The 26,316-nt window shown below is 42.1% G+C and overlaps 1 protein-coding gene across 1 annotated transcript in view; it reads right to left on the reverse strand.

The window, feature by feature from the left end:
* Nucleotides 1-23,845, reverse strand: part of FGF2 (fibroblast growth factor 2) — a 95,699-nt gene extending 71,854 nt beyond the window's left edge. Inside the window, exon 1 of the mRNA XM_075348898.1 lies at nt 23,105-23,845. Coding sequence (XP_075205013.1) covers nt 23,105-23,408 — 304 coding nt within the window. The 5' untranslated portion in view covers nt 23,409-23,845. The remainder of the gene's footprint in view (nt 1-23,104) is intronic.
* Nucleotides 23,846-26,316: the final 2,471 nt, after the last annotated feature.

Genomic DNA, 26,316 nt, shown 5'->3' on the forward strand with positions numbered 1-26,316 from the left:
CTAGCCAAAGTCATAATAAGGTAGAAGAAAAGCATTAGTACTAATGCGAAAAATTACGGAACGAAGGCCGAATTTTGCCGATTTTGAGAAAAGTGTTCCGGAATATGAATCAGCATCTGAATTTGAGATTTGCAAACTTTTTCAAACAACTTCGCTCATCTCTAGTCACCACCTTCTGGAACATCATCAAAACCCTCCAAACCCTGAATTCCAACATTAATTTTTTGAAATCTCATTTCCTTTTTCCATGTACAACAATGTACATTAATCAGTATTCATGAACATAAATCAAAAAGTGTCCAGGAAGCTTAGGCTAAGTTCACACATCCTGTGTTTTCAATCCGTCAGGTCCGTCAGCAACGGATCAGTCATTTTCAAGATGTCAACTGATGCAACTGATGTGTTTTTCACAGGATTCCTTTCACAGGAATCCTGTGAAAAAACGGATCAGTTGCGTCCGTTACATCCGCTGTGCGTCCGTTTTTTGACGGATCAGTCATGATCCGTCTGTGTTTGGGACAGCCCAGTGGGCGTGCCAAGCATGCTGGGCATGCTCAGTAGAGCATGACGGAATCCTGCGCTGGATTCCGTTGTAAGACGGATTACGACGGAATCCAGCACCATAGACATGCATTACAAGCTTGACGGATGGCGACGGATTCCTGCGCGGCGCGTTAATTTTGACGGCCCGAAAAACGTTACATTCTGCGTTGCTCCCCGCTCGGCGGTCAGTCAAAAACGACGGACCGCGACGCAGCGGATGCAACGCAGGGTCATCAGTCGCAATCCGTCACTAATAGAAGTCTATGGGGAAATACAGGATTCCTGCAAAATATTTTGCAGGATTCCGTAATTCCTCAAGGCTACGGATTGTGACTGATGCAAAACACAGGATGTGTGAACTTAGCCTTACATACATGTAAAAAAGTAAAAAAAAAAAAAAAGCCATGAATAAATGATAAAAGTAGATCTTTATTTCTTGCATCAAAAGCACAAAAGGTTAAAAACAAGAGGAACACTTCTTCTGTTTTAAACCTTTTGTGATATTTGAAACAAGTAGTGATGGGCAGACTCATACTGTAAAAGCCCGGATCTGCATGAGTTGAAGAGTACCAAGCACCAATCCCAGGTCCGAAGTTCTCAGGGAACTCCAGGTAACGATCCAGGTCTGGCAACTCGGGTAATTAAACAAAAATAAAGGAAAAATAAAGAAAAAAAGGGGAAAGCAGGCACTTTATACTTACTCATGCGGGTGTACACTGCTTCCGGGGCCACTCATTAACTTCATACATATGCACTGCTTCCCCCGCCCACTGGCAGTCCCAGCGTTTCTGATTGGTTGCAGTCAGACAATGCACCCACCCTTTGTCACAGTGTGTCAGACTGTTTTCAATCAGAGAAGTTGTCTGTGAATGTTTATTGGTGTAAAAATGAATAAAAAAAAATTGGCACAGCGTCCCCCCATATTATCATACCCAGGACAGATAAAGCATACAGCTACAGGCTGCAGACCCCAGCCATGCGCTTGTGTGTCAAGATAAGAGGGACCACACATGGCTTTTTTAATTATGTAAATAAATATTTTTTTAAAAAACGGTGTGCAGTCTCACATGCGGAAAGCTGGCATTTATATATGGATAAATGGGAGACATTTCTGGGGAGGGAACTCCCAAACTCTTTTTAACAGATTATATGGGAAAAAGCATCAAAGATGTTGGTGTGTACGGCTCATAAGGAAAATCAGTATAAGATCCTGATGCACTGGTACCACACCCTGGATATCTTACATAGACTTTTCCCTACAGTGTCGGATTCCTGCTGGAGGTGTACAAGAGGGGTGGGGACTCTACCTCACATTTTTTGGGAATGTGAGGCCCTCGCAAATTTTTGAAAGGGAGTGGGAGACCTGATTTTTAGGGTCCTAAACCTCAGGGTTCGTCTAGATCCACTTGTATACTTAACGTTCCTCTGAAAGGAGTAGCTAAAGACGCAGCCACTACACAGTTGTACATCGGCGAAATGTCTCACAGTCATGCATTGGAAAAAAAACACTACTCCCTCCCTTCAGGATCTGGAGACTAAGATTCGTGACACAAGAAGGATGGAATACCTCACTGCCTCCATTAATAATCGATTGGACTCTTTCTAGAAAGTGTGGACTACGTGGGACTTATACACAATGGGCTGAAGCATAAAGGCCAGTGCTATGGGCCCTTTTGCTGTCAAATGTACCTTAAATATAATGTGTGCACTTCCCTTTCCCGTCTTACCTTACGTCATGTTTTTTTACCCTCCAGTTTTGTCTGTGTGGTATGTCGCTCTTTGTAGGTTTTTATATGTAAAAATGTCTGATGTCCTTTGCATTTTACTTTGTACTAACTTCCCTGTTATGTACAGATAAATAGTTTGTTTAAATAAACTGTTAAAAAAACAAACAAAAAACGACGTCTGTCTCACCCGGAATTTTGATACCCAGCCATGATAAAGCCGACAGCCTGAGGCTGGTATTTCAGGCTGGGGAGACCCAGCCTATAAATGGCAGCCTGCAGCCACCCAGGATTGTCGCATCCATTAGATGCAACAATCTCTGAAGTTTCCCAAACAGAAAAAGAAAAAAGCGATCAGACATCCTAATGCAAAAGTAATCCTTTCTTCATAAATAGTAGGTGTAAGGATGGGAATAAAAGTGCATACAAAAAGGGTGCACAGACCCCAGCTAGAATATTCAAAATGGGGGTATTAACACAGTACCAAGATGAATTAAAATTGTACAGATCCATATCCAACAATGGAGTGATGAAAACACTGATGAGTGTCATTTTTTTATATTATAGCCGATATTTAACTCTCTATAGTATCATAGACACCACCTAATATCGTGTAATGAAACAATATTAGCACTGTATAGCCAAAAAACTTATCCACGTGCAAGTGCACACGCTACACGGTATTGGGACTGGGGGATGTCGCACACTCGACGGACATTCATTTCGGCGACTACCTTCATAGTGCGGTGGCAATCAGGATAATAAGGGGTTAATAACAGCTCACAGCTGCCACTAAGCCCTAGATTAATAATGGGAGACATCCAGGAGACCATCCCATTACTAATCAGTAAGTGAAAAGAAATAAACACAAACACCATAAAAATCCATTATTTGAAATAAAATACACACAACCTGTTTTACTCCTTTATTAACCCCCAAAACATCTAGATCCAATGTAATCCACACAAGGTCTGACAACAATTCCAGCACTGCTACATCTGAAGTGACAGCGCGGGCACAGTGACTGCCCGCTGTGAGCTCCAGGAAGAGAATGAGCTGTGCGATGAGTATTGAAGTCACTCAGTTCCCACGGTCCTCCACCTATGATCACAGGTAATGTGACCTCAGGTGACCTCATTGAGCTGACTAACTTCAGCAGGAGGTGCAAATTTGGTGCTGATATGTCTGCACCAGATTTCGGCATCAAATTTGCGCCTCCTGCCAGAAGACTGCACCAAAATGGCGTCAAAACCAATTTTGGGCATTTTTTGGCGAAGCGATACAAATTTAATGCTGAAATTCTTACACCATATTCCTGCACTCAATGTACACCTCCTGGCAAAAAAATCACATCATATCTGCATGGTGTTTTGATGCGTTTTTTTGCCAGGAAGTGTAGATTGGGTGCAGGATTATGGTGTAGAAATTTCATTACCAAATCTGCATCTTTTGGCAAAAAAATGCAGTTCCCTGTCAGTAGATGCAGGTCTGTTAACTCAGCGAGCTGTCATGTTCTATGCCCACGCACTGTACCTTCAGTAATGTAGCAGAGCCGGAATTGGCGTGAAACCTTGTGTGGATTGCATCAGACCTGAGTGTTTTGGGGGTTAATAAAGGGGTGAAAGAGGATGTTTTATTGTATTTTATTTCAAATAAAGGATTTTTGTGTAAATTTCTTTTCACTTACAGATTAGTAATGGGGGAGAGTCTCATAGATGCCTCCCATTACTAATCTAGGGCTTAGTGGCAGCTGTGAGATATATTGGTTAATAAGATATGAATGAATCTCTCTCTAGCTCTGGAATCAATATAAGCTTGTCCCGTAACCTCAGAGGAATTTGAAATAATGGACATAAGACACAATAAGTTTGTCTTTAGTGAAAAATAGAAATAACTCCAAGGTTGATCCTTTTTTTTTTGCCTATGGTCTGAAGTTCCGTGCTTGGCTTTGAGTTTTTAACATTCCATTCTGCTTCAACATTGAAATCCACGACATGGGTATCCTGTTAAGGGCTCCCCATGTGTAGTGGATTGTATCAGTTACAGGTCTGTATGAGCAGCACAGATTGGTGCAGCAAAGCGGAACTTTCACTATATAGGAAACTGGTATCTTCCATCAAGTAAGCAGTTAATTACAAGAATACAGTCTGGTATCTTAAAGCAGAAAAATGGTTATTTGCAGCAATGTTACAGGGAAGTAAATGCAAACTGGACAGACACATGAAGTGATCTATAACTTTGTGTGCAGAGGCAAGGAGTGAACAGGTCTGCCAACAGTTGTGAGTGCTGGAGTTGTTAACTTGCATGCTGAGAGGATCATGTAGACAACACCTAGTAAGTTGAACTGAGCTTGGAAATAACAATGGTTGTACTTGACTTGAAAATAACACTAGTTGTAAAAGATGTTGTAGCATGGAAGTCAGGAGCCACATAGAGGATGGGAGACACGTTGTTGAAGTCGAATATTCCTGACTTACTTGAAGCAAATGAGATTATACCATTTAATACCCAAGCACGTGGCTTCTACCAGAGCCGACCTTAAAAGGCCTAGACCAACGATTTCAGAGGACTTCACTAGATTACCAGGAAAACACAATCTGTACTACTACAAAATGTTGCAGCCATCGGAGAAGGGAGATAGGCTGGACAGGAGAATAACACTTGCTGTGGATGCCGCAGATCACCTGAGCCCACACCTATATACTACAGCCTGGTTTAAGGTGGCTTTACACGCTGCGAAATCGCTAAAGCGATCTTGTTGGGGTCACGGAATTTGTGACGCACATCCGGCCGCGTTAGCGATGTCGTCAGTAATCAGTGACATGACCCCCTCTTCCCAATTATTGTTGCTTCTGCAGCAACGATGTTGTTCCTCGTTTCTGCGGCAGCAGACATTGCTATGTGTGACGCTGCTGGAACGACAAACATCTCCTTAGCTGCGTCCCGCCAGCAATGCGGAAGGAAGGAGGTGGGCAGGATGTTTCTCCCACTAATCTCCGCCCCTCCACTTCTATTGGGCGGCGGTTCAGTGACACTACTGTGACGTCGCTGTGACGCTGATCGAACCGCCCCTTAGAAAGGAGGCGGTTCGCCGGTCACAGTGACGTCACAGAGCAGGTATGTGCATGTGACGCTGCCGTAGCGATAATGTTCGCTATGGCAGCGATCAACACATATCGGCCGTATGATGGGGGCGGGTGCTATCACGCTCGACATCGCTAGCATCGGCTAGCGATGTCGCAGCGTGTAAAGCCTGCTTTAGAAACAACCATCTCCACATAAGAGATGAGATCACAAACAGTTTTTGTTCCTTACAATGAGCTCTCCCATCACATAAGCAAGAGTATTAGCACAGAACAGTTAAAATCTTAGCCCTAAGGACCAGAGCATTTATCTCTAAGTTATACAGAATTATTTAAGGATCCTAATTATATATGATTAAGACAGTTTTTTCATTTTCTTCCCTATTCATGAAACTTTGTAAGTAATGAATTATAATGTGTTTTAGAATTATAACTCTTTTTGATCAAACTGGAATAACAGCTGGAAAGGTAACGGCTGCTTGGTTTTCTACAGTATCACACTTATGACCCATAATAAAAGTTTTTTGTTGGGAAACCTATTAAAAGCCCCCCTTCTGTCTGTATTTTTTCACCAAATGGAGAAAAAAAATTGGCACAAGGAAGAGGGAAACATTCTTTAAATTTCCCCAGGATATTTTTTTCCTTCCCTTTTGCTGAGAATAGATCTCCTTCACATGAAGTACAAGTGGCCTTAGAAAACTTGTAAAAGTATAGTCAGATTTTTGATTATGTGGTCCTTGTGTATAAAAACTAGTGAGGGATAAATGAGGAAGAGTTTTCCCTAACGCTGGAATTTTATAGGTGGAATAGAAAATACCTTAATTTTTGGCTGGACTAGTTTTTATGAATCAGGAAGTTAGTGTGTACGATGATCTACTCATAACTTTGTCCTCACCCATCAGGCATAAGTAAGAGTTTATTACAAGTGCAAAAACATTTTACTTTCTGATCTGCTAGTCAAACAAATAAGCAGAGTGTCCTTCATTTTTTACATCTTTACAATTGGACACAAGAGCACGTGTTAAGCTGGGTTTACACACTGCAACATCTCAAACGACATCGCTGTAACGTCACCGGTTTTGTGACGCAATAGCGATGTTGTTTGCGATGTTGCAGTGTGTGAAACCTATCAGCGACCCGGCCCCTGCTGTGAAGTTGTAATCGTTACAAATCGTTCAGGACCATTCCTAGGTCCTTTGTTTCCAGCTGTGCAGCATGAAGTTTCAGTGTGTGAAGACTTTGCAGCGACTTTGTTAGCAACTTCCCTTTCAAAAGGCTGCTTATCAACGTCCCCAAACAACCAGCTAGGTCGCTCTGCAGGTCCGGATCGCTGTTGAGTTGTTGGCCAGGTTTGCCTGTTTGAACGCTCACCAGAGACTTAGCAGAGACTTAGGGAGGTCGCTATTGCGTCACCAAACCGGTGACGTTACAGCGATGTCCTTTGCGATGTTGCAGTGTGTAAACCCAGCTTTAGGTGCCCAAAAGTTTAGGTCTGGGGAGCTCACCATTGTTGAATCTTCTATTAATTCTGCACTGTATTAGGGACAGCTAGAATGGAAGCCTGTCAGATGATTGATCCGTTCACTTTAAGATGATGTTTTAGAATGTTAAATAGGCCACATCATGTTTTTTTTTAATATAAATTAGTGAGTCCTCGGTGGCCAGAGGTTTGGGAAGGCTGCATTATACAAGGAGGCCTGGGGAGGCTGCATTATTATATATGGAGGCCTGGAGAGGCTGCATTATACATGAAGGCCTGGAGAGGCTGCATTATTATACATGGAGGCCTGGGGAGGCTGCATTATTATGCATGGAGGCCTGAAGAGGCTGCATTATACATGGAGGCCTGGAGAGGCTGCAATATACATGGAAGCCTGGTGAGGCTGCATTATTATACATGGAGGCCTGGAGAGGCTGGCTGCTATATTAAACATGGAGGCCTGGAGAGGCTGATTGCTGTATTATACATGGAGGCCTGGAGAGGCTGAATTATACATGGAGGCCTGGGGAGGCTGCATTATACATGGAGGCCTGGAGAGGCTGGCTGCTATATTATACATGGAGGCCTGGAGAGGCTGGCTGCTATATTATACATGGAGGCCTGGAGAGGCTGGCTGCTATATTATACATAAAGTCCTGGAGAGGCTGCATTATACATGGAGGCCTGGGGAGGCTGGCTGCTATATTATACATGGAGGCCTGGGGAGGCTGGGTGCATTATTATACATGGAGGCCTGGGGAGGCTGGCTGCTACATTATACATGGGGGTCTGGAGAGGCTGGCTGCTATATTATACATGGAGGCCTGGGGAGGCTGGCTGTATTATTATACATGGAGGCCTGAGGAAGCTAGATGCATTATTATACATGGCGGACTGGTTAGGTTGGCTGCATTATTATAGATGGAGGTCTGGGGAGGCTGGCTACATTATCATACATGGAGGCCTGGGGAGGCTGGGTGCATTATTATCCATGGAGGCCGGGGGAGGCTGGCTGCATTATTATACATAGAGGTCTGGGGAGGCTGGCTGCTATATTATACATGGAGGCCTGGAGAGGCTGGCTGCTATTTTATACATGGACGCTTGGGGAGGCTGGCTATATTATTATACATGGAGGACTGGGGAGGCTGGATGCATTATTATACATGGAGGACTGGGGAGGCTGGCTGCATTATTATAAATGGAGGTCTGGAGAGGCTGGCTGCTATATTATACATGGAGGCCTGGGGAGGCTGGGTGCATTGTTATACATGGAGGCCTGGAGAGGCTGGCTGCTACATTATACATGGAGGCCTGGAGAGGCTGGCTGCATTATTATACATGGAGAGCTGGGGAGGCTGGCTGCATTATTATATATGGAGGTCTGCATAATACAAAATGAAGGACACCTTATACATTTAATATAGGGGTGCATTATGCATGAAGGAGTATGGGGCTGCATAATACAATATGAAGGACACCTTATACATGGAATATAGGGGGTGCAATATGCATGGGGGAGTATGGGGCTGCATAATACAATATGAAGTTTTATGAGGTTGCGTTATAATACATATAGGACTATGGGGGCTACATTATAATATATGGAGGACTATGGAGCCTACCTTATACATGGACTATGGGGGTGCATTATAAAACATGGAGGACTATGTGGTGCAGTATAATATATGGAGAACTATGGGGTGAATTATAATATATGGAGAACTATGAGAAATTCATTATAATAATTGGAGGGCTATGAGGGCTACTTTATACATGGAGGACTATAGGGCTGCATTATAATATATGGAGGACTATGTGGTGCAGTATAATATATGGAGAACTATGGGGTGAATTATAATACATGGAGAATTATGAGAAATTCATTATAATAATTAAAGGGCTACTTTATACATGGAGGATTATGGGGGTGCATTATAATATATGGAGGACTATGTGGTGCAGTATTATATATTGAGTACTATGGGGTGAATTATAATAAATGGAGAACTATGGGAAATGCATTATAATACATGGAGGACTATGGAAGTGTATTCTAATATATGAAGGGTTATGTGGGACCCTTTATACTATTTGGAAGGCTATGTGAGGGCTATTATTGTATTTGGAGAACTATATACAAGGGGGGACAAAGATCCAATCAGGGATTGGGAACGTTTTGTGCTGAGGGAAAAAGGCTCTTTCCCTCAGCACCCAGCTTTCCCATGCTCTGATATGGGAAAGCTGGGTGCTGAGGGAAAGATGTATAGCAGAGCATGGGGAAGCTAGGTGCCGAGGACAAGATGGATATCAGAACATAGGAAAGCTGGGTGCTGATAGAGGGATTTCAGATCATGGGAAATCTGGGTGCTGTGGGTAAGAGCCAAGTGTCAGCACCATTATCCTGTACCCCGAGTGTCAGTGTCATTATCCCGTACCCCAAGTGTCGGAGGAGGGGAGGCCCAGGTCTGAACGTTGCACCAGGGCCCATCAAACTCTAGTTACGCCACTGCTTACAGCTCTCCTCTAGCAGTGCTGTTAGCGCCGCTCTACTTTCTCTACCCTAACATTGACTACCATGGAACTAGAGCTGCATAAGTGTTTGTAATGACACACAATTATTCTCTACTCCCATGAAGATTTCAAATGGGATTTTTTTTTTATATGTCATTTTCCTATGCATTTACATAATGGGACATACAGTATCCACACCTTTTACTTGCTTTGACCCAATCTCAAGTGAGCTGATGAGGAATAACATATATATATATATATATAGTTTACTCCTTTGTAACATCCACTGGCCTCTGTGACAATATGCATACCAATTGTTTATCAGTATATACATTATGATAGTGACACATCGCAGTGTATTAATTAGTGGCTACGTGCAATATTATAGTGCAATATTATATACCATCATTGGTGTTATCTCTGACTATTTGTGATCCTCGCCAGTACATTTGTAAAGTGACTGTCATCTTGTTATATTATTGTCACCACTGCAGTCACGCCGGGAACTCCTGTTTTGTGTCTTTTTTGTTTATTTTTTTTAATTATGTGGTTGTTCACCCCTTGATCAATAAAGAATATTTTTTCACCTGTAATCAGGACGTTTGGTCGTTGTGCGTCTATTAATTTTGGTTGTTCCCTGATGCGACTTGTCCAGTAGTGTATACGTGGTCACATTTGGATTGCATAGATCTGTTTAAATTTTATCATTGATATGAATTATAATAATCTATTCTCTATTTCCCTGTGGATTGTTTTTCTTTGTTATGTACAAGTACATACAAGATGAGTGGGATAAAAATTAATGACACCCATCAAGTTATAGTTGGCCTGACTAATATTACGATATTGGCCAAGTGAATACACTACCTACCTAGTAGAGATGAGTGAAGCTGAAGTTCGAGGTTCAGAAACCAACTTAAAAAAAAAACCAAAATTCGGGTTCGAGTGAGTTACGAGTGCAAACCACTAAAGCAAGCAGTGCTGTGCTGAGGTATGAGTGATGCTCCGCCCAGTTCGAGCCACGTGCAGGATTTGTATGGCTTGCACTGGGTGTAAAATCAGCATAATCTGATATCATGTGCACACAGAATAAAAAAAAAATTGAAAGACCCTGCCCACCTGATCCCAGAAGTGTTCTGCTATGGCTGGCTGCATGTGCATTTTGACCTCATTGGTTCTCCGTAGAATTTTTTCTGTGTCTCACTGGCTATATCTGGGCAGAGATACAAACTGCTCAATACTGACTTCTATTGGGGTTTGGATGAAGTCAGGGTCACAAACCGAACCTTATCTAAGGTTCGAATGTGCCCTGCGAACCAAACTTCCAAAGGTTCGCTCATCTCTACTAGCCAGCTCTTTGTCAGCAGAGGTGTTTGTACCTGAATGGGGCATGCAAGAGCTGAATTCAGGGAGTTATTTCAGAAACGTAGTAGTAGCATTCCCAGTTGCGTAGTGGATCAAGAACTATCCTGGTTAAAGCCATCTAATTGGTTTAAGAATCAAGACGGTTGATTGTCAAGAACATAATTGGTAGTAGGGGGTCATGCACATGTTGCGTAATTGCATGCATTTACGCTGCGTATAGCACTGCAGCATAAATGCATGCATCCTGCGTACCCTGCACAATCTATGAAGATTGTGCATGATACGTGCGCACGATGCTTTTATGAACACAGCGATTTGGGTGCTAAAATTTTTGCCCAAATCCGTGCGTTCATAAGATGAGCATGTCAATTATTCCGTGCGCTATGGATGCAGCTCCCACTCTGTCTATGGTGGAGCAGTAGCCAGAGCGCATGAAATCGGCTTTTTTCTACAAAAAAACTGCATGCATTATGCAGTGTTTCTGCAGCGATTTGAAGCGCACATGTGCTGTCAAATCGCTGCAGAATATTCAGCAGTTACGTGCGCCTGAGCCCTAACAGTGTTCACTACAGGGTTGCATAAGAGCAAAAGAAATAAAAAAATGCCATGGATAGCAGGCTTGTTTAGGTACGCTCAGGGGTCCAAAAGCCCTACCTGTCTGGCCAGCAGGTAATGAGAATCCAAAAACAGAAGAAAATAGGGCAAACCAGAACTAAAACAACATTTATTTAACTTGACATATTAAAAAATCCCTAAAGATAACGTGAAAAAGGTCCATCTTACACGTTTCGAAACTATGTCAAGTTAAATATATGTCGTTTTAGTCCTGGTTTGCCCCATTTTGTTCTATTTTGGGATTTACAGGGTTGCATCATTATATATGTATTGATATGCATAATTATGATCTGTGTCCAGTTTGTACAAAAAAGGCAAACACGTCCTACTGCTTGTCCTCCGACATCTAGGACATTGATGGGATTTATGGCAGTTGCCATCTTTAAAACCCTGACAGAGTGCCGTAGATAAAGCATACCTTTTTGATAAATAAAGGTATTTAGAAAAATGTTTATTACTTAAATGCATATTATTTATTTTGTTTATTTATTTTATTACATTTCTTAAAGAATCAGGTATTATAGGCAGATTTACATTTCTTATGTGGTTTAGTTTTGTGATTCTTTGATAAATATTGGATTACATGGAGGCTGGTGCCTTACTTTTGACACAGCTGCAGCTTTTCTAGTGTTTAATATTTATAAATGTATTTTTAATCCTGATATGTACCACTGCATTTATTAAATAATGAATACATCTTTAAAGGCACGTATCATTCAAGTCATTCAATCTTTAGAAAGAGCTCTGTTCCTTGGAACATTACCAAAGAGATTCTTGGCTTCTTCGTCATCGGGGAGTCTGGACGGAGTTGCAGGACTGTTAGGCTATGTGCACACAGTGCGTTTTTCGCGGCGTTTTTGCGCATTTTTCGGGTGCGTTTTTGGCCTCAAAACTGCAGGACTTTGCTTCTCCAGCAAAGTCTATGAGTTTTAATTTTTGCTGTCCCCACACATCTGTTTTTTTTCAGCTGCGTTTTTGTGGTGCCACAAAAACGCAGCATGTCAATTATTCCCGCGTTTTTCACTGCGCTTTTCATCCATTGAGTTCAATGGGATGTTGAAAGACGCAATGAGAAACGCAAATAGCTGCGTTTTGGTGCGTTTTGGTGCGTTTCTAAGACCAAAAACGCAGCTATAAACGCAGGAGGTGGGTAGTAAAGTGACGTGTACAGGAAGAGGATTCCTTCTGTCAGTAAACACAGAAGCGTGAATCCTCCTGGTACCGTCACCGCTGCATCCACCTCCAGTCCTGTGCATGTATGCTGCCGTGCGGCGCCATGTCTGGGCGGGAGGTGGAAGCGGCAATCAAAAGTGAACAGTAGAAAAAAAAAAAGTTATACTCACCTGTCTGCAGCCTCCCGGTGCCATGTCCGCTCCCAGATTCTGTCACGGTATCGCCGCTCCGGCAGTGTGCAGTCTCCCTGGGTACGTATGCCTGCAGGATGCAGGGCCTGGCGATGGATCACCTGATGCAGTCACCTGACGCATCAGGTGATCGTAAGTATCGCGGTGACGCGGGCGCCCGGCCAGCTATCAGCTGATCCTGCCGTCAGGAGACTTCATCCCTGATTACCGGCAGCTGCTGCAGCGATGGGACAGGATCAGACTCCCGCCCCATCGCTGCAGGAGCTGCCGGTAATCAGCACATAAGTGAGTATTATTTTTTTTTTTTTTTTTGCACTGATGCTTCAGATGATTGTATAAACGGCTTTTATACAATCAGCTGCTGTGTGATGTGCTTCAGCCCCTAGAACCTGACACATCATCTGATCGCTTTGCCTTCCAGCAAACCGATCAGATGATATTGGATCCGGATTGGACGGCGCGGGACCCTGACCCAGGATTACTGCGGAGGGGGGTTCTTTATTTCAATAAAGATGGAGTCACTAATTGTGTTGTGTTTTATTTCTAATAAAAATATTTTTCTGTGTGTTGTGTTTTTTTTATCTTTACTAGAAATTCATGGTGGCCATGTCTAATATTGGCGTGACACCATGAATTTCGGGCTTAGGGCCAGCTATACAGCTAGCCCTAACCCCATTATTACCTAGCTAGCCACCCGGCATCAGGGCAGCTGGAAGAGTTGGATACAGCGCCAGAAGATGGCGCTTCTATGAAAGCGCCATTTTCTGGGGTGGCTGCGGGACTGCAATTCACAGCGGGGGTGCCCAGAAAGCATGGGCACCCTGCACTGTGGATTCCAATCCCCAGCTGCCTAGTTGTACCCGGCTGGACTCAAAAATTAGGCGAAGCTCACGTCATCTTTTTTTTTAATTATTTCATGAAATTCATGAAATAATTAAAAAAAAAGGGCTTCTCTATATTTTTAGTTCCCAGCCAGGTACAAATAGGCATCTGGGGGTTGGGGGCAGCCCGTACCTGCCTGCTGTACCCGGCTAGCATACAAAAATATGGCGAAGCCCACGTCATTTTTTTTTTGGGGGGGGGGCAAAGAAATCCTGCATACAGTCCTGGAAGGAGGATGCTGAGCCTTGTAGTTCGACAGCTGCTGTCTGCTCTCCTGCATACACTATTGGATGGAGGATGCTGAGCCTTGCAGTTCTGCAGCTGCTGTCTGCTCTCCTGCATACACTATTGGATGGAGGATGCTAAGCCTTGTAGGTCTGCTCCCCCTGACTCTCCCTCAAGCATACAGTCCTGGATGGAGCATGCTGAGCCTTGTAATTCTGCAGCTGCTGTCTGCTCTCCTGCATGCACTATTGGATGGAGTATGCTGAGACTTGTAGTACTGCAGCTGTCTGCTCTCCTGCATACATTAGTGGAGAATGAAGAACATATTGAAGAAGGAAATGACATCAGACCTTTTTTTTTTGTTCACTGATAAAAAACGCATAAAGACGCAGTGAGCAAAAACGCAGCAAAAAACGCACCAAATCGCGGCAAAACGCGCGCGTTTTTTGCCGCATTTTTTTGCCGCGGGTGCGTTTTTGCCGCAAAAAACGCACAAAAACGCAGCGTCAAAAAAACGCAGTGTGTGAACCTAGCCTTATATGGATGCTGACCCCTGAAGATATGCTCACTACTAATGATGTAATTCTCCTTAGACCACAGGCAGCTGAATTTTGAGAGATAAAGCATTTTGTAAGAAATTAATGTAATGGCTCTAACATTAAAAGCACCACTCCAGAGTTTGTTTTATTGCACTGCTGGAGTGGTGCTTTAAATCTAAGTCCCCTGAGCCATGTCATAAGCTCATCATCTGGAGGCTTCACCTTCTATTGCCACCACTGCAATCGGTCTCGACAATTTGTTACCTGCCAGCGGGCTCCAGTGTTCCACAGAGCACGTCAGAGATCGTAAATCAATACATCTCTATGAGATCCTCATTCTGGCTCTCATGGAGAGCTTGTAATGTAACTTCTGACTTCTGACCAGTCAGAAGTTACTGTCTTAAGATGGTGGGACTGGATCGGCATCAGTAAAAGGTGACGATGCCAGAAAGTGAGTATATGACAGGGGACAGGGATCTAAAATTTAAAGTGACACTCCAGCGCTGAAAATAAAAAAAAAAAGGTCTGGCGTGGTGCTTAAAAGGTAACCAACCAGCATTTTTTTTAAATATCGAAGTAGTAGTGTGTATAGGCAAATGTCCCCTATAAAAAATAATACCTTTTTGCAGAGATCTGATAAGCCAGTCATTAGAAAATAGCGAAGAAGCAATATCCAAATCAGGTATCTGGATGTGTGCTGGGGGTGTCAATAGACACCCCAATGTACTTCCAGACTGATTTGCATGTGGCTTATATGCTAGATTTCTCTAGACTGGCACATTGGATCTCTGCAAAAAAAGATATTATTTTAATTGAGAGACAATTGCCTATACAGCCACACCTGTCACATCCGTCTTTGAACATGCTGCTGTAACCCCTGTCCTGATTGCGAGGCGGCGCTGCAGTGACACTGCTGTTGTTGGTGGACGCACTCAGCCTAGGGGTGTTTAGCAGTTAGCTGGTGGTAGTTAGCTCATTGCTGAGAGCCATGGGTGGGGCCTCCTTCTTTATAACCCCAGCAGAATGAGACCACCTGCCAGTTATTATTATGTTTAGCTAGCACTAGGCTTCCTCTCACCTTGCTCTGACTCTATTCTTGTTAACTGTTATGTGTTTCCCATGTTCTGACTTGCATGGACTCTAACTACCTGCTTGCTTTTTGATTTTATCCTTGTCGCAACTTTTCGGCCTTGATCCGGCCTGGCGGACATTCCTGCCTACAGACGACAGCCTTACCATGGTAGCTATCCACTGGACCCTGTTGTAAAACCAAATTCCCGTATAGGGGTTAAAGGGTGTCGAAATTTCTCTGGAATCTGCCAGACGGAGTGACTTGTGCCAAATGTGTCCGAGGTATCCATTTTGCTCGTGGCGTCTTACAGAGGTAACAAGACCTTTGCTTCCATATGTAACATTGTTGTCAAGTTCCCCTTAAATATTTCATTATCTGCACTGGTTAAAAAAAAATTATATTTCATAAACATTGGCTTTCATTCAATTTGTTATTGTTCACTAAGGTTGGGACTACAAGGCAACTTTGCCATGATACACTTCACAAAGCCAAAGATTTCAATATTCCAATTCTACATCATCTAATATATAGAGCTAAGTGTATATGTGTGTATGTCCACTAAAGGAATCCGCACCGTTGCATTTACAATCATGACATTTTGCACATTTGCACAGCCGCTTCATTTGACTCAGGGAACGACATAGACTGTTTTGAGGGGAAAATTTAACCCCGCGCTTTACAGTTATTCGCTTAAAAACCTGCTTACATTAAGAGACACACAGAAAGACACACACACAGAAAAAGACACATGCACAGAAAGAGACACAAACCAAAAGACATACATGGAAAGAGACACACAGAAACTGGATCTTTGAGGTCCTATATTGGCTGTTTTGACAGCTGCCCTGGATATTTATCATGTGACCTATAGCAACCAATCACAGCTCTGCTTCTATTTTCTTAGAGGTCAAGGAGCTCTGATTGGTTGCTATAAGCAGCAAAGGACATTGTTAATATAGGACAGTTTATGTGTGAGTTAATATTATTTTGGTGGTGTTGCTTAGCCAACACTTGTCACATGATCTTACCTGTATATTAATTGTGTGTGGTTTTATGAGGCAATATATTGGCTGTTTTCACAGTTACCCTGGATATTTATCAGGTGGCCTATAGCAACCAATCACAGCGCTGCTTCTATTTTGCTACAGGTCATTAATAGGAGATCTGATTGGTTCCTATAGGCAACAAAGGACATTCTTAGTCTAAGAAGCGTATGTGTCAGTTAATATGATTTCGGTGGTGAAAGGGTGAGGGGGGGGGAGTGGGAGAGAGACAGAGAAAGAGAGAGGGGGAGAGACAGAGAGAGAGGGAGAGTGACAGAGGGAGAGACTTAGTTACTATGCCAGGCAACGCCGGGTACTACAGCTAGTACCATAATAAAAGTAAGATATGATTGTTGTGGCTGTAGCTGCACTTGGGAAATGAATTGAATTTCTTAAGACTTTTGTCCTGATCCTAGCAACTAGATTGAAGAACCGACTATACACATGGCAGTGTGCATACCTACATGAAATTACTGAATGTTGCTGCAAACAGTATATTAGACAATCATTATAAAAAACTGGAAAAAAAAATCTGCCCATCATGACATAAAATAAATGTCAAAATGCTCAGATGCAATCATTATGATGTTCAAATATAGACCAGTTTCAGATGATCAGAGTATACAAAAAGATATCATTCATAAAATATCTGAAAATAGGGTATACCCCACAGATTTAGGACATAAAAATAAGTAAATGCTATGAGTAGAGTATGAGGGATGAGGGTATAAGGGATCAATAACTAGTGCAATCAAATACAGATCTATAGTAAAATATAGCAGTATTATAAATAAGACTGACACTGTAAATATAGTATTTGAAAGCATAGGAATTATAACAAGTAATTACTCATAGAGGGATGGTATAAGCTTAAAAGTAATCATACGATGAAAATAAGCATACCAAACTGATCATAATAATAATATTTATTCACTGAGGCCTGAAACACATTTCCATAAAAAACACATGCGTGTCTCGCGTTCGGTTTTTCGGATCCGTGTTCCATTTTGGATGTCCGTTTCTCCGGTACGTGTGATATCAGTGTGATTGCGTATGCTTGCCGTGCATGCGTGTTGAATGTCCGTGTATGCGTGAGATACGTACGTGTCATGTCTTTGTGCAGTCCATGTGTCTTGAGCCGTTTCACCATTAAAAAAATTAAAAAAACGCACACGGACCATACGGAAAGCACACGTACATGGTCCGTGTCACGTACGTGCAGGCACAAACCCATTGACTTTAGCGGGTCCGTGTCTGCGTGATGCCGGCGAAACGCGGACACACGATCCGTGTGGCTTTACGTGTGTGTGCCTGTTACCATAGGGTAACATTGGTGCACGTGTGCACGTGCCGCCGGTACGTGTAAAAACGTACCAGCGGCACGGATGTGTGTTGCAGACCTTATATAGCACCATAAATTCCATAGCGCTTTACATACATCAGCAACACTCCCCCCATTGGGGTTCACAATCTAAATTCTCTATCAGTATGTCTTTGGAGTATGGGAGGAAACCCACCAAACACGGGGAGAACATACAAACTCCTTGCAGATGTTGTTCTTGGTGGTATTTGAACCCATGATCCCAGAGCTGCAAAGCTACTGAACTAACCACTGAGCCACCTTGCTGCCTGATCAAATATTTTGTTGCAAATAGTTAACAGGGTGGCATAAATCATGTTGAGAAAAAAAGACATATTAACTGGCAAAGATCTCAGAAGAATCAAACGCGAAGCGATCAGGAGTCCATTATCTACCAGTGCAGAGATATTCCAGAACTGCAACAAGAAGTACAAGGTGTTCAGTGCTCAAAGACCCAGCCAAGGTAAGGAGGCTGAGACCTGGTGAGCACTGAGCAAGACACAGAAAAGAAAATATGAATGATTTTTCAAGGGCTTTATGGATTGTTGAGATGAGAGCAATTCTTGGCGAACCAGATGGATGGGCCATGGCTGGATCAGTAACAAGCACAGACCTCCACCCCACCTCAGGCGGCAGCAAAGTGGCGATGGGGTACTGCAATGGGCTGGTATTATTGAAGCTGAGCTTATTGGACCTTTCGGGATCAAGATGGACTCAAAATCAACTCCAAAACCTACGAGTGTTTTAGAAGAGACTTTCTTCAATCAGTGGTACAGAAAAGGTCTAAATGTCTCAAGAAAGATGATTTTTATGCAGAACAATGCTCCATTGCTGCATCAATGTCATAATGTGATATCCAAAACTTCTGGTGAAAAATCAAAAGATAGGGAGCAAGGTTATAATGCCATGGGTGTAGACCCCACATGTATCCTTCCTAGAAGCAGCTTCATCAGGGGAAAGACCTGGTCCAGGCAACTTGCAGGTCTCAACCCAATTACATGCATTAGCACTGAGATCGTATGATCTTTGGTTTAAAGTTGCATCATGGCCAAGATTGGCTGTAGCCCAGTCTAAAGCTGCACACACTTTGGCAATGTTCATCAGTTATATGGGAAACAAGATAAGAGGTAAATGATACCGCTAGGACAGCTATCTACCAGGGAAAAAAAGGATCCACAGTTCAAAGTCCATCCCATCTAAATCATTGTATACGGCAGCTAGAAGGAAAAGTAGACTTTTGGCTTGTCCTCAGAAATAAATCATCATGGTAAGCTAACCAAACAATCACCCCATAAATAAATCATCATGGTAAGCTAACCCAACAATCACAAATAGTATTCATATATACCCAAATATCACATCACCAGGCTGCTAACTGGGATGGTAGATTGTCCAACTGCCAAAAACCTTTGCAGCTGGTAACATATTTCTCCTGCAACTGCTACATGAAAAATGAAATATTATGTATCGCCCCTTCAAATAGATTGTGTAATTTATACCCGGACAAAATCTAAAATGAGATTACGATATAATAGTGTCCGGCTTTATATCATTATTCCCGTACTAACGGAGGGTTATTGTTACAGCAAAATGCTGACAGCATCCTCTGTTGTTGGCAGTCAGTCCATTGCCGGCTAACCAGCTGGCATCACTACTGTGCTCGATGACATGCATTTTTTATTAAATTGATTTTATCTGAGTGCTTTCATTATTAGTCGTTAAAGATACATACAACATTTACGTATATGAACTAATTTCCATCTATCTAGGTATTAATATTTATTATTATGTTTCTTTAGCTTATTTTATATCAGTGTTTTTCTCTTTCCATCAAGATTTTAAGTATTTAATATAGCAATAATACTGCCGCAAAATGTAAACTGCAAAAGTAATGAAATGCCAAAGGAAATCTGGTGGACACCAATATAAATCAGTGGTACCTGTCAGCCTGTCATGGCTGCAATATAATCTATAACACTAGCACTATGAGAACTAGGTCTTAGTGATTTTGTTTTATTAAAGCTGATCTGTCACCAGATTGCACAATACAAGCTACATAGATTGGTAAATAGATCTCAGCCCTGATGTAGCTGGTGTACTTACTTTAAAAAAATGAATGTGAGAATTACTATAAAATACTCAAATTAAAATGAGCAATGAGTTTGACTCATGAAATAGGTAAAATATATCTTTGTACCGTGTTAGCCAGTAAAGATAAAAAATTGTTTAAAAGAACTGAAGTCCTCAGTGGTTGATACCTTTTAATGGCTAACTGAAAAGATGGTAATAGCAAGCTTTCAAGACTACGCAGGTCTCTTCTTCAGGCTCAATATAACACAAAATCTGAAGAGTCCCATATTTTTACACAATTCCTGTGGTGTATAAATATGTGACTCTTCACATTTTGTGTTATATTGAGACTCATGAAATAGTCAGTTTAATATTAGGCAAAGAAACTATTACGAAGCTTTACACAGCCATTTTGTCAAGGATTTTTAAAATAGGTACACCAGCCATACGAGAGCTACACTTAAGAGTGAAAGGGTAACAATGTATAAACTGCATAGATTTTTAGATACACTGACGAGTGAAAGGGTAACAATGTTTTGAACTTTTGACTTTCAGGTTCCATATCTCACCATCCACTACAGCTTTGTGCGTGAGACGACCTTCGTTTTATAGACAATCATCCTGTCTATCTCATACATAAATATGACTTGCAACTAATTAGCATATGATTAGTTATGCAGATTCTGATCATGTTACTGCATTATTACTGTTTTGTGCCTAAAAATCTACATTTCAATTTTTATTATTTTGTTAATATTTTGTAAATCCACCTTTGACTTTCAACACTGCCTGAATCCTAGGCATGCTCATGATTAGATTCAATCAAGACTAAACCAAAATCAGATCCCAGGTCTCTTCTACACATTCCCAATGTTGGTGTATACTTGTCAACTCACTTGGGTATGTATATAGCTGTTCTTCAACTCTACCCACAAGTGGCCAATTGGGTTGAGTTTTGGTAACTGTGGGGTCAATCCAGCACCTCTACTTCATTGTCATTGAACCATTTCTTCGCCAACCCCAACGTATGCTTTGGGTTGTTGTTCTGCCGTAATTCTATGTCATCCTTTTCATACTCATAGTACTTGACTGTATGAAGTAATTCATCTTGTAGGATACTCACATATAGTCCAGAAATTAAACCACCATCAATCCTGGTCAAGTATCCAACGCCTTTGGCAGTGAAATAACCCCAGATCATCAGACTTCCTTCACCACCGAACTTGACAGTTCCTTCAACTCCTTGATCTGTTAGCCCTTTTTTCCCTTCAGTCTAATGATTTTCATCTCCTTGCTCCAGATCATGTTTCCATTCTTCTACTATCCACTTTTCATACTTGTTTTGCAAACTTAAGCCAACGCTTCCTATGACGATATTGAAATTGAGGCTTCTTCAACTTTTTTCAGGCCACCATTCCAGACTTGTGTAACGTGCGTTGGTCGGTGCTTGCCTGGATGTCTGTGATCTCACTATTATGAAGCATATGAGCCATCTCCACTGCCGTGTTTGTCGCGCTAGAACTGATAGATCTTGTGATGAGCCGACTTGTTGACTCCAATATTTTTCATGAACGTCCACCTTTTGGCTTTTGAATGGTCGGACCAACTTAATTTCATATTCTTCCAACTGTCACAACACTCATATGATGCAGCTTTCAATTTTCTTGCCCAGGAGCTCATCTTCGATGAACTGGATGATACTGTTTCTCTTTTCTTGGGCAATCTTTTTCTTGGCTGCTCCTCAATTTGAACCAGTGACCTTTCAATTGGGAATCAACCCTATAACAGACTGAGCTATTTAGGGACTGTGAAAACAGGTTGTAATTTGTAGTATACAGGAAGCAAAAGATATTTCTAACACAAGGAGCAAAACAGTAACAATGCAGTGACATGGCAAGAATCCGCATAACTAATCATATGCTAAATAGTTGCAAGTTAATTTATGTATGAGATAGCCGTGATGATTGTCTATATAATAAAGGTATTCTCATGCTGAAAGCTGTAGTGGATGCTAAGATATAGAGCCTGAAAGCCAAAAGTTCAAAACATTGTTACCATTTTTTTCATCAGTGTTTGTAAAAAGCGATGCAGTTTGTATTGTGAAATTTGGTGACAGAGCTACTTTAATTCCTAGAATATGTATATCTAATTATATCTACTAAATTATAAGAATGATTCATTATGGGCAGTCATTTGATTGACAGCTGAGAATTAATTGTAAAGTCCATTTGAATGGCAAAATGGGATAATAGTGTTGTCTTCCCTAATATAAAGGTAAAGCCACTTTTCATTTGGAGACGTACATATAAAGAGACATGGCACACATAGAAGGTGCAGAACAAAAGCTGCATTTTTTTGTAAAGGAAGGCCCCAATTTAAATCTGCCCAAGGAGGGCTTATTAACTACAGCAAATGTCGTGTAATCTCAGCTTCATTCTAGAAATTGTAAGGCCTGGGGGCAGAATCCTCTCTCCTGTGTTTCATTATAAGCCAGATGTTTGGGCTTCATTATGTATGTTTTCATCTTCCCCTACGTGTAACGAACTGCAGAAAATATTGAGGCCATCTAAATATAACATCTTACCCTTTTCGCACTGCATTGTCTGAAAGGACTTACAGCACTGTTCATCCTGATCGTCCTGATACATGAGTAGAATCCCAGAACTTCAGTACGGATTACATAGATATAGTAGCAGCTGAGAGTCAGCAGGACCTGCATCTTTATAGAAAATGCAGATTTAGTGAATAGCTATATGGCAGCTCCTAAAAGTGCAGTATGGCTGCCATTAGTGGCTGTCACATAGCATCTGTTACTTGTATAGAAGGATAATCACGTCTTGGACACCTGTTGCCACAATAACCATAATCTGACAACATGCCTTTCACTTATTAAAATGCCAAATAATTGTGATGACACCATTACAGAACATTATATGGATATTTACTAGTAATAGTGATTCTAATGTCTCTGTTCACTCTTCGGGGGCCTCCACTAGGAGATTTTGTCATATTTCATAGGAAGTCTAGGGCAACACTGTAGAGTATCCAAATGGACTAATTCGAACCCATTAATGTTGTTCAATTGGGGATTTTGGTAGCCATCATATCAGTAATCTGACATGCCAATATTTTCATTTTTCTGCTCCAATGACAGATCAGAAAAAGCCAAATCTTTACCAAAGTGTGAACAGAGCCCTAAAATATTCCAATATTCAAGATACTTACTATGCGAGTCAGCCTTCTCCCGACATCCATCTACTTTGCCATCTGAATTGATCCTCAGAAAGAAACCTCCATTCTTACAGTAGAGTCTCTTGGGGTCTTTAAAGTTTCCTGGGGGAAATGGAGTGCTTCCCCCATCATCTGGCATTGGTGGGAGGGTGGTGATATTACCTGCCGCCATCCCCACCTCCAATATGAAGCGTTTGTCCCTTGTTGGCAGGGTGGCACTGATCCAGCAGGTTGTAGAGGCTCTCAGATAAACGTCTTGTGTTCGCAGTCTCCTTGGTGGGGCCTCTTCGCTGTTCATTCAATTACTGGCAGCTGAACGTAAGGCCAACTCTTAGGAGTCACTCTACTGTAAATTCATGATGTAAGTATAAGGATGTTGCATTTAGCCCTTTAAGTCTGCCTCCTGATATCCTAAAATTCTGTCATCCATGCTGGAGAGCAGTGGGTCTCGGAGCCTGGGGCACTGTGGAGGCTGTTCTTCATTCTGGTCCAACCCTTTACCATCAGGACTTGTTCTGTCAAAGTGGACTTATTTATTTATATAGGTGAAGGCCTCCTACACCTCCCTCTTTTTCGTCCTCCTCTACTTCTGCTGCTGCTCCTTAGTGATGTTGCGAGCACTCTGTATTTTCCCAGGAAGCTACATGAAAGCACATTGCCAGAAAGGGAATTGACTATAAGAAGCAGTATAGTGTTCCTGGGTATTTTCTTAGACAAGCTCTGCCAGTCACTTCTCAGCATTAGGCTCCCTCCCCCAGCACTGAATTACTTTGCAGGGCAATCTTGGGAGGAGGGAGAGACAGGAGAGGAGATGGGGGGGTTTGTGCAACAGGAGCTTGCCAGTACTTTTATTATTCAGCTTTTAGAAAAACTCTGGAGAGGAGCAGAAGGCGTCAGAGTAATGAAACTACCAATAATATCGCCTGTTTCTTGCTGCTCAAGCCTTAAGTCATCTGCACCGTATGAACTTATTTCACACGTCACACTTTTGTTTTAGGAAATATACATTTTTCCAGTAAATAACAAATTAAAATGTTATCTTAAATGCTAGAGTTATTCTTGAGCAGGAGTGAAGAACTTCTGCCTGTATTGAAGGTGTAACTACACTTTCACAAAACTTTTTTTTCTGTGGTTTTCAGGGTGCGAAGATCCTACTGATTATCAAAATAAATGTGTAGAATGCTCAGCTGAGTAGCGCCCTCCTGCAGAACTGAAGAGAGGCTTAACAGAGAGCCTGGAAGTCTGCCTTGGAGGAAAGCAGGGCTTGGTGAACACTTGTTCTCACCCTCCGATCAAAACTTTACATGTGAATAGTTTTAAGGATGTACAGGAGCGTACATAGAAATCATGGGACCCCATAGCAGAAGTTCTAATTGGGCCCTCACCTAAAAAAATTAAAATATTCAGCTGGATCACAGAAGAGCATATTCCACAACTTTGCAGCCTGTATTCCTCCATATAATATAATGCAGCCCCCATGTTGTTTAATGCAGCCTCATAGTCCTCTGGCCACCGTGTACTCACTGATTATATACATAAAAACTCATATTCCCCAACTGCTCTGGTCTCTATGAGCAGAAGCACCCTTTTGAGCTGGTACAGCCATGACTCTTCTTGGGAATGATGCAACAAGTTTTTCACACCTGAATTTGGGGATCCTCTGCCATTCTTCCTTGCAGATCCTCTCCAGTTTCGTCAGGTTGGATGGTGAACAATGGTGTAAAGCCATTTTCAGGTCTCTCCAGAGATGCTCAATTGGGTTTATGTCAGGGCTCTGGCTGGGCCAGTCAAGAATGGTCACAGAGTTGTTCTGAAGCCACACATCCTTTGTTATTTTAGCTGTATGCTTAGGATCACTGTCTTGTTGGAAGGTGAACCTTCGGCCAAGTGTGAGGTCCAAAACACTGTGGAAGAGGTTTTCTTCCAGGATATCTCTGTACTTGGTCGCATTCATGTTTCCTTCAATTGCAGCCAGTCGTCCTGCCACCACCATGTTTCACTACTGGGATTGTATTGGGCAGGCAATGAGCAGTACCTGGTTTTCTCCACACATACCGCTTAGAATTATCATCAAAAAGTTCTATCTTTCCTTCATCAGACCAGAGAATCTTATTTCTCATAGTCTGGGAGTCCTTCATGTATTTTTTTTACAAACTCTATACGGGCATTCATATGTCTTGCACTAAGGAAAGGCTTCCGTCGGGCCACTCTGCCATAAAGGCCCGACTGGTGGAGGGCTGCAATGATAGTTGACTTTGTGGAACTATCTCCCAACTCCCTACTGCATCTCTGGAGCTCAGCCACAGTGATCTTGGGGTTCTTCTTTAACTCTCTCACGAAGGCTCTTCTCCCATAATTGCTCAGTTTGGTTGGACAGCCAGGTCTAGGAAGAGTTCTGGTGTTCCCAAACTTCCATTTAAGGATTATGGAGGCCATTGCGCTCTTAGGAACCTTGAATACTGCAGAAATTATTTTGTAACCTTGGCCAGATCTGTGCCTTGCCACAATTCCATCTCTGAGCTCCTTGGGCAGCTCAGCTGACCTCCTCATGATTCTCATTTGGTCTGACATGCACTGTGAGCTGTGAGATCGTATATAGATAGGACTTAATTTGGAAAGACACACACCTATCAGTTTTAGTAAACACAGGTGGACTCCAATGAAGGTGTAGAACCATCTCAAGGAGGATCACAAGCAAATGGACAGCATATGACTTAAATATGAGTGTCTGAGCAAAGGGTCTGAATACTTATGACCCTGTGATATATCAGTTTTTCTTGTTTAATAAATTTGCAAAATTTTTACATTTCAGTTTTTTTCTGTCAAGATGGGGTCCAACGTGTACATTAATGAGAAAAAAAATTAACTTTTTTTGAATTTACCAAATGGCTGCAATGAAACATAGAGTGAAAAATGTAAAGGGGTCTGAATACTTTCCATACCCACTGTATAAGTAATTAACAGGAAGTGAACAGCCAACTGCAGCCCTCACCTTCCTCTTGATTACTTATGAGTTCGAAGACAGGGAAAGTAAAGCTGTCATTGATTGGGTGCAAGGCTCACGTGACATAACAACCTTATGTGAGCCCCGGGAGATCGAGTGCTGAAACCACTGGAATGGTACTATGGTACTGGAACAGGAGGGGAGTATAAACAGGTGCAAACATGGGGAATGAGAAGTAGGCAACCCTTTCAAGGATTTGCAA

Source organism: Anomaloglossus baeobatrachus, chromosome 1, assembly GCF_048569485.1.
Source record: "Anomaloglossus baeobatrachus isolate aAnoBae1 chromosome 1, aAnoBae1.hap1, whole genome shotgun sequence".
Classification (NCBI taxonomy): Eukaryota; Metazoa; Chordata; class Amphibia; order Anura; family Aromobatidae; genus Anomaloglossus; species Anomaloglossus baeobatrachus.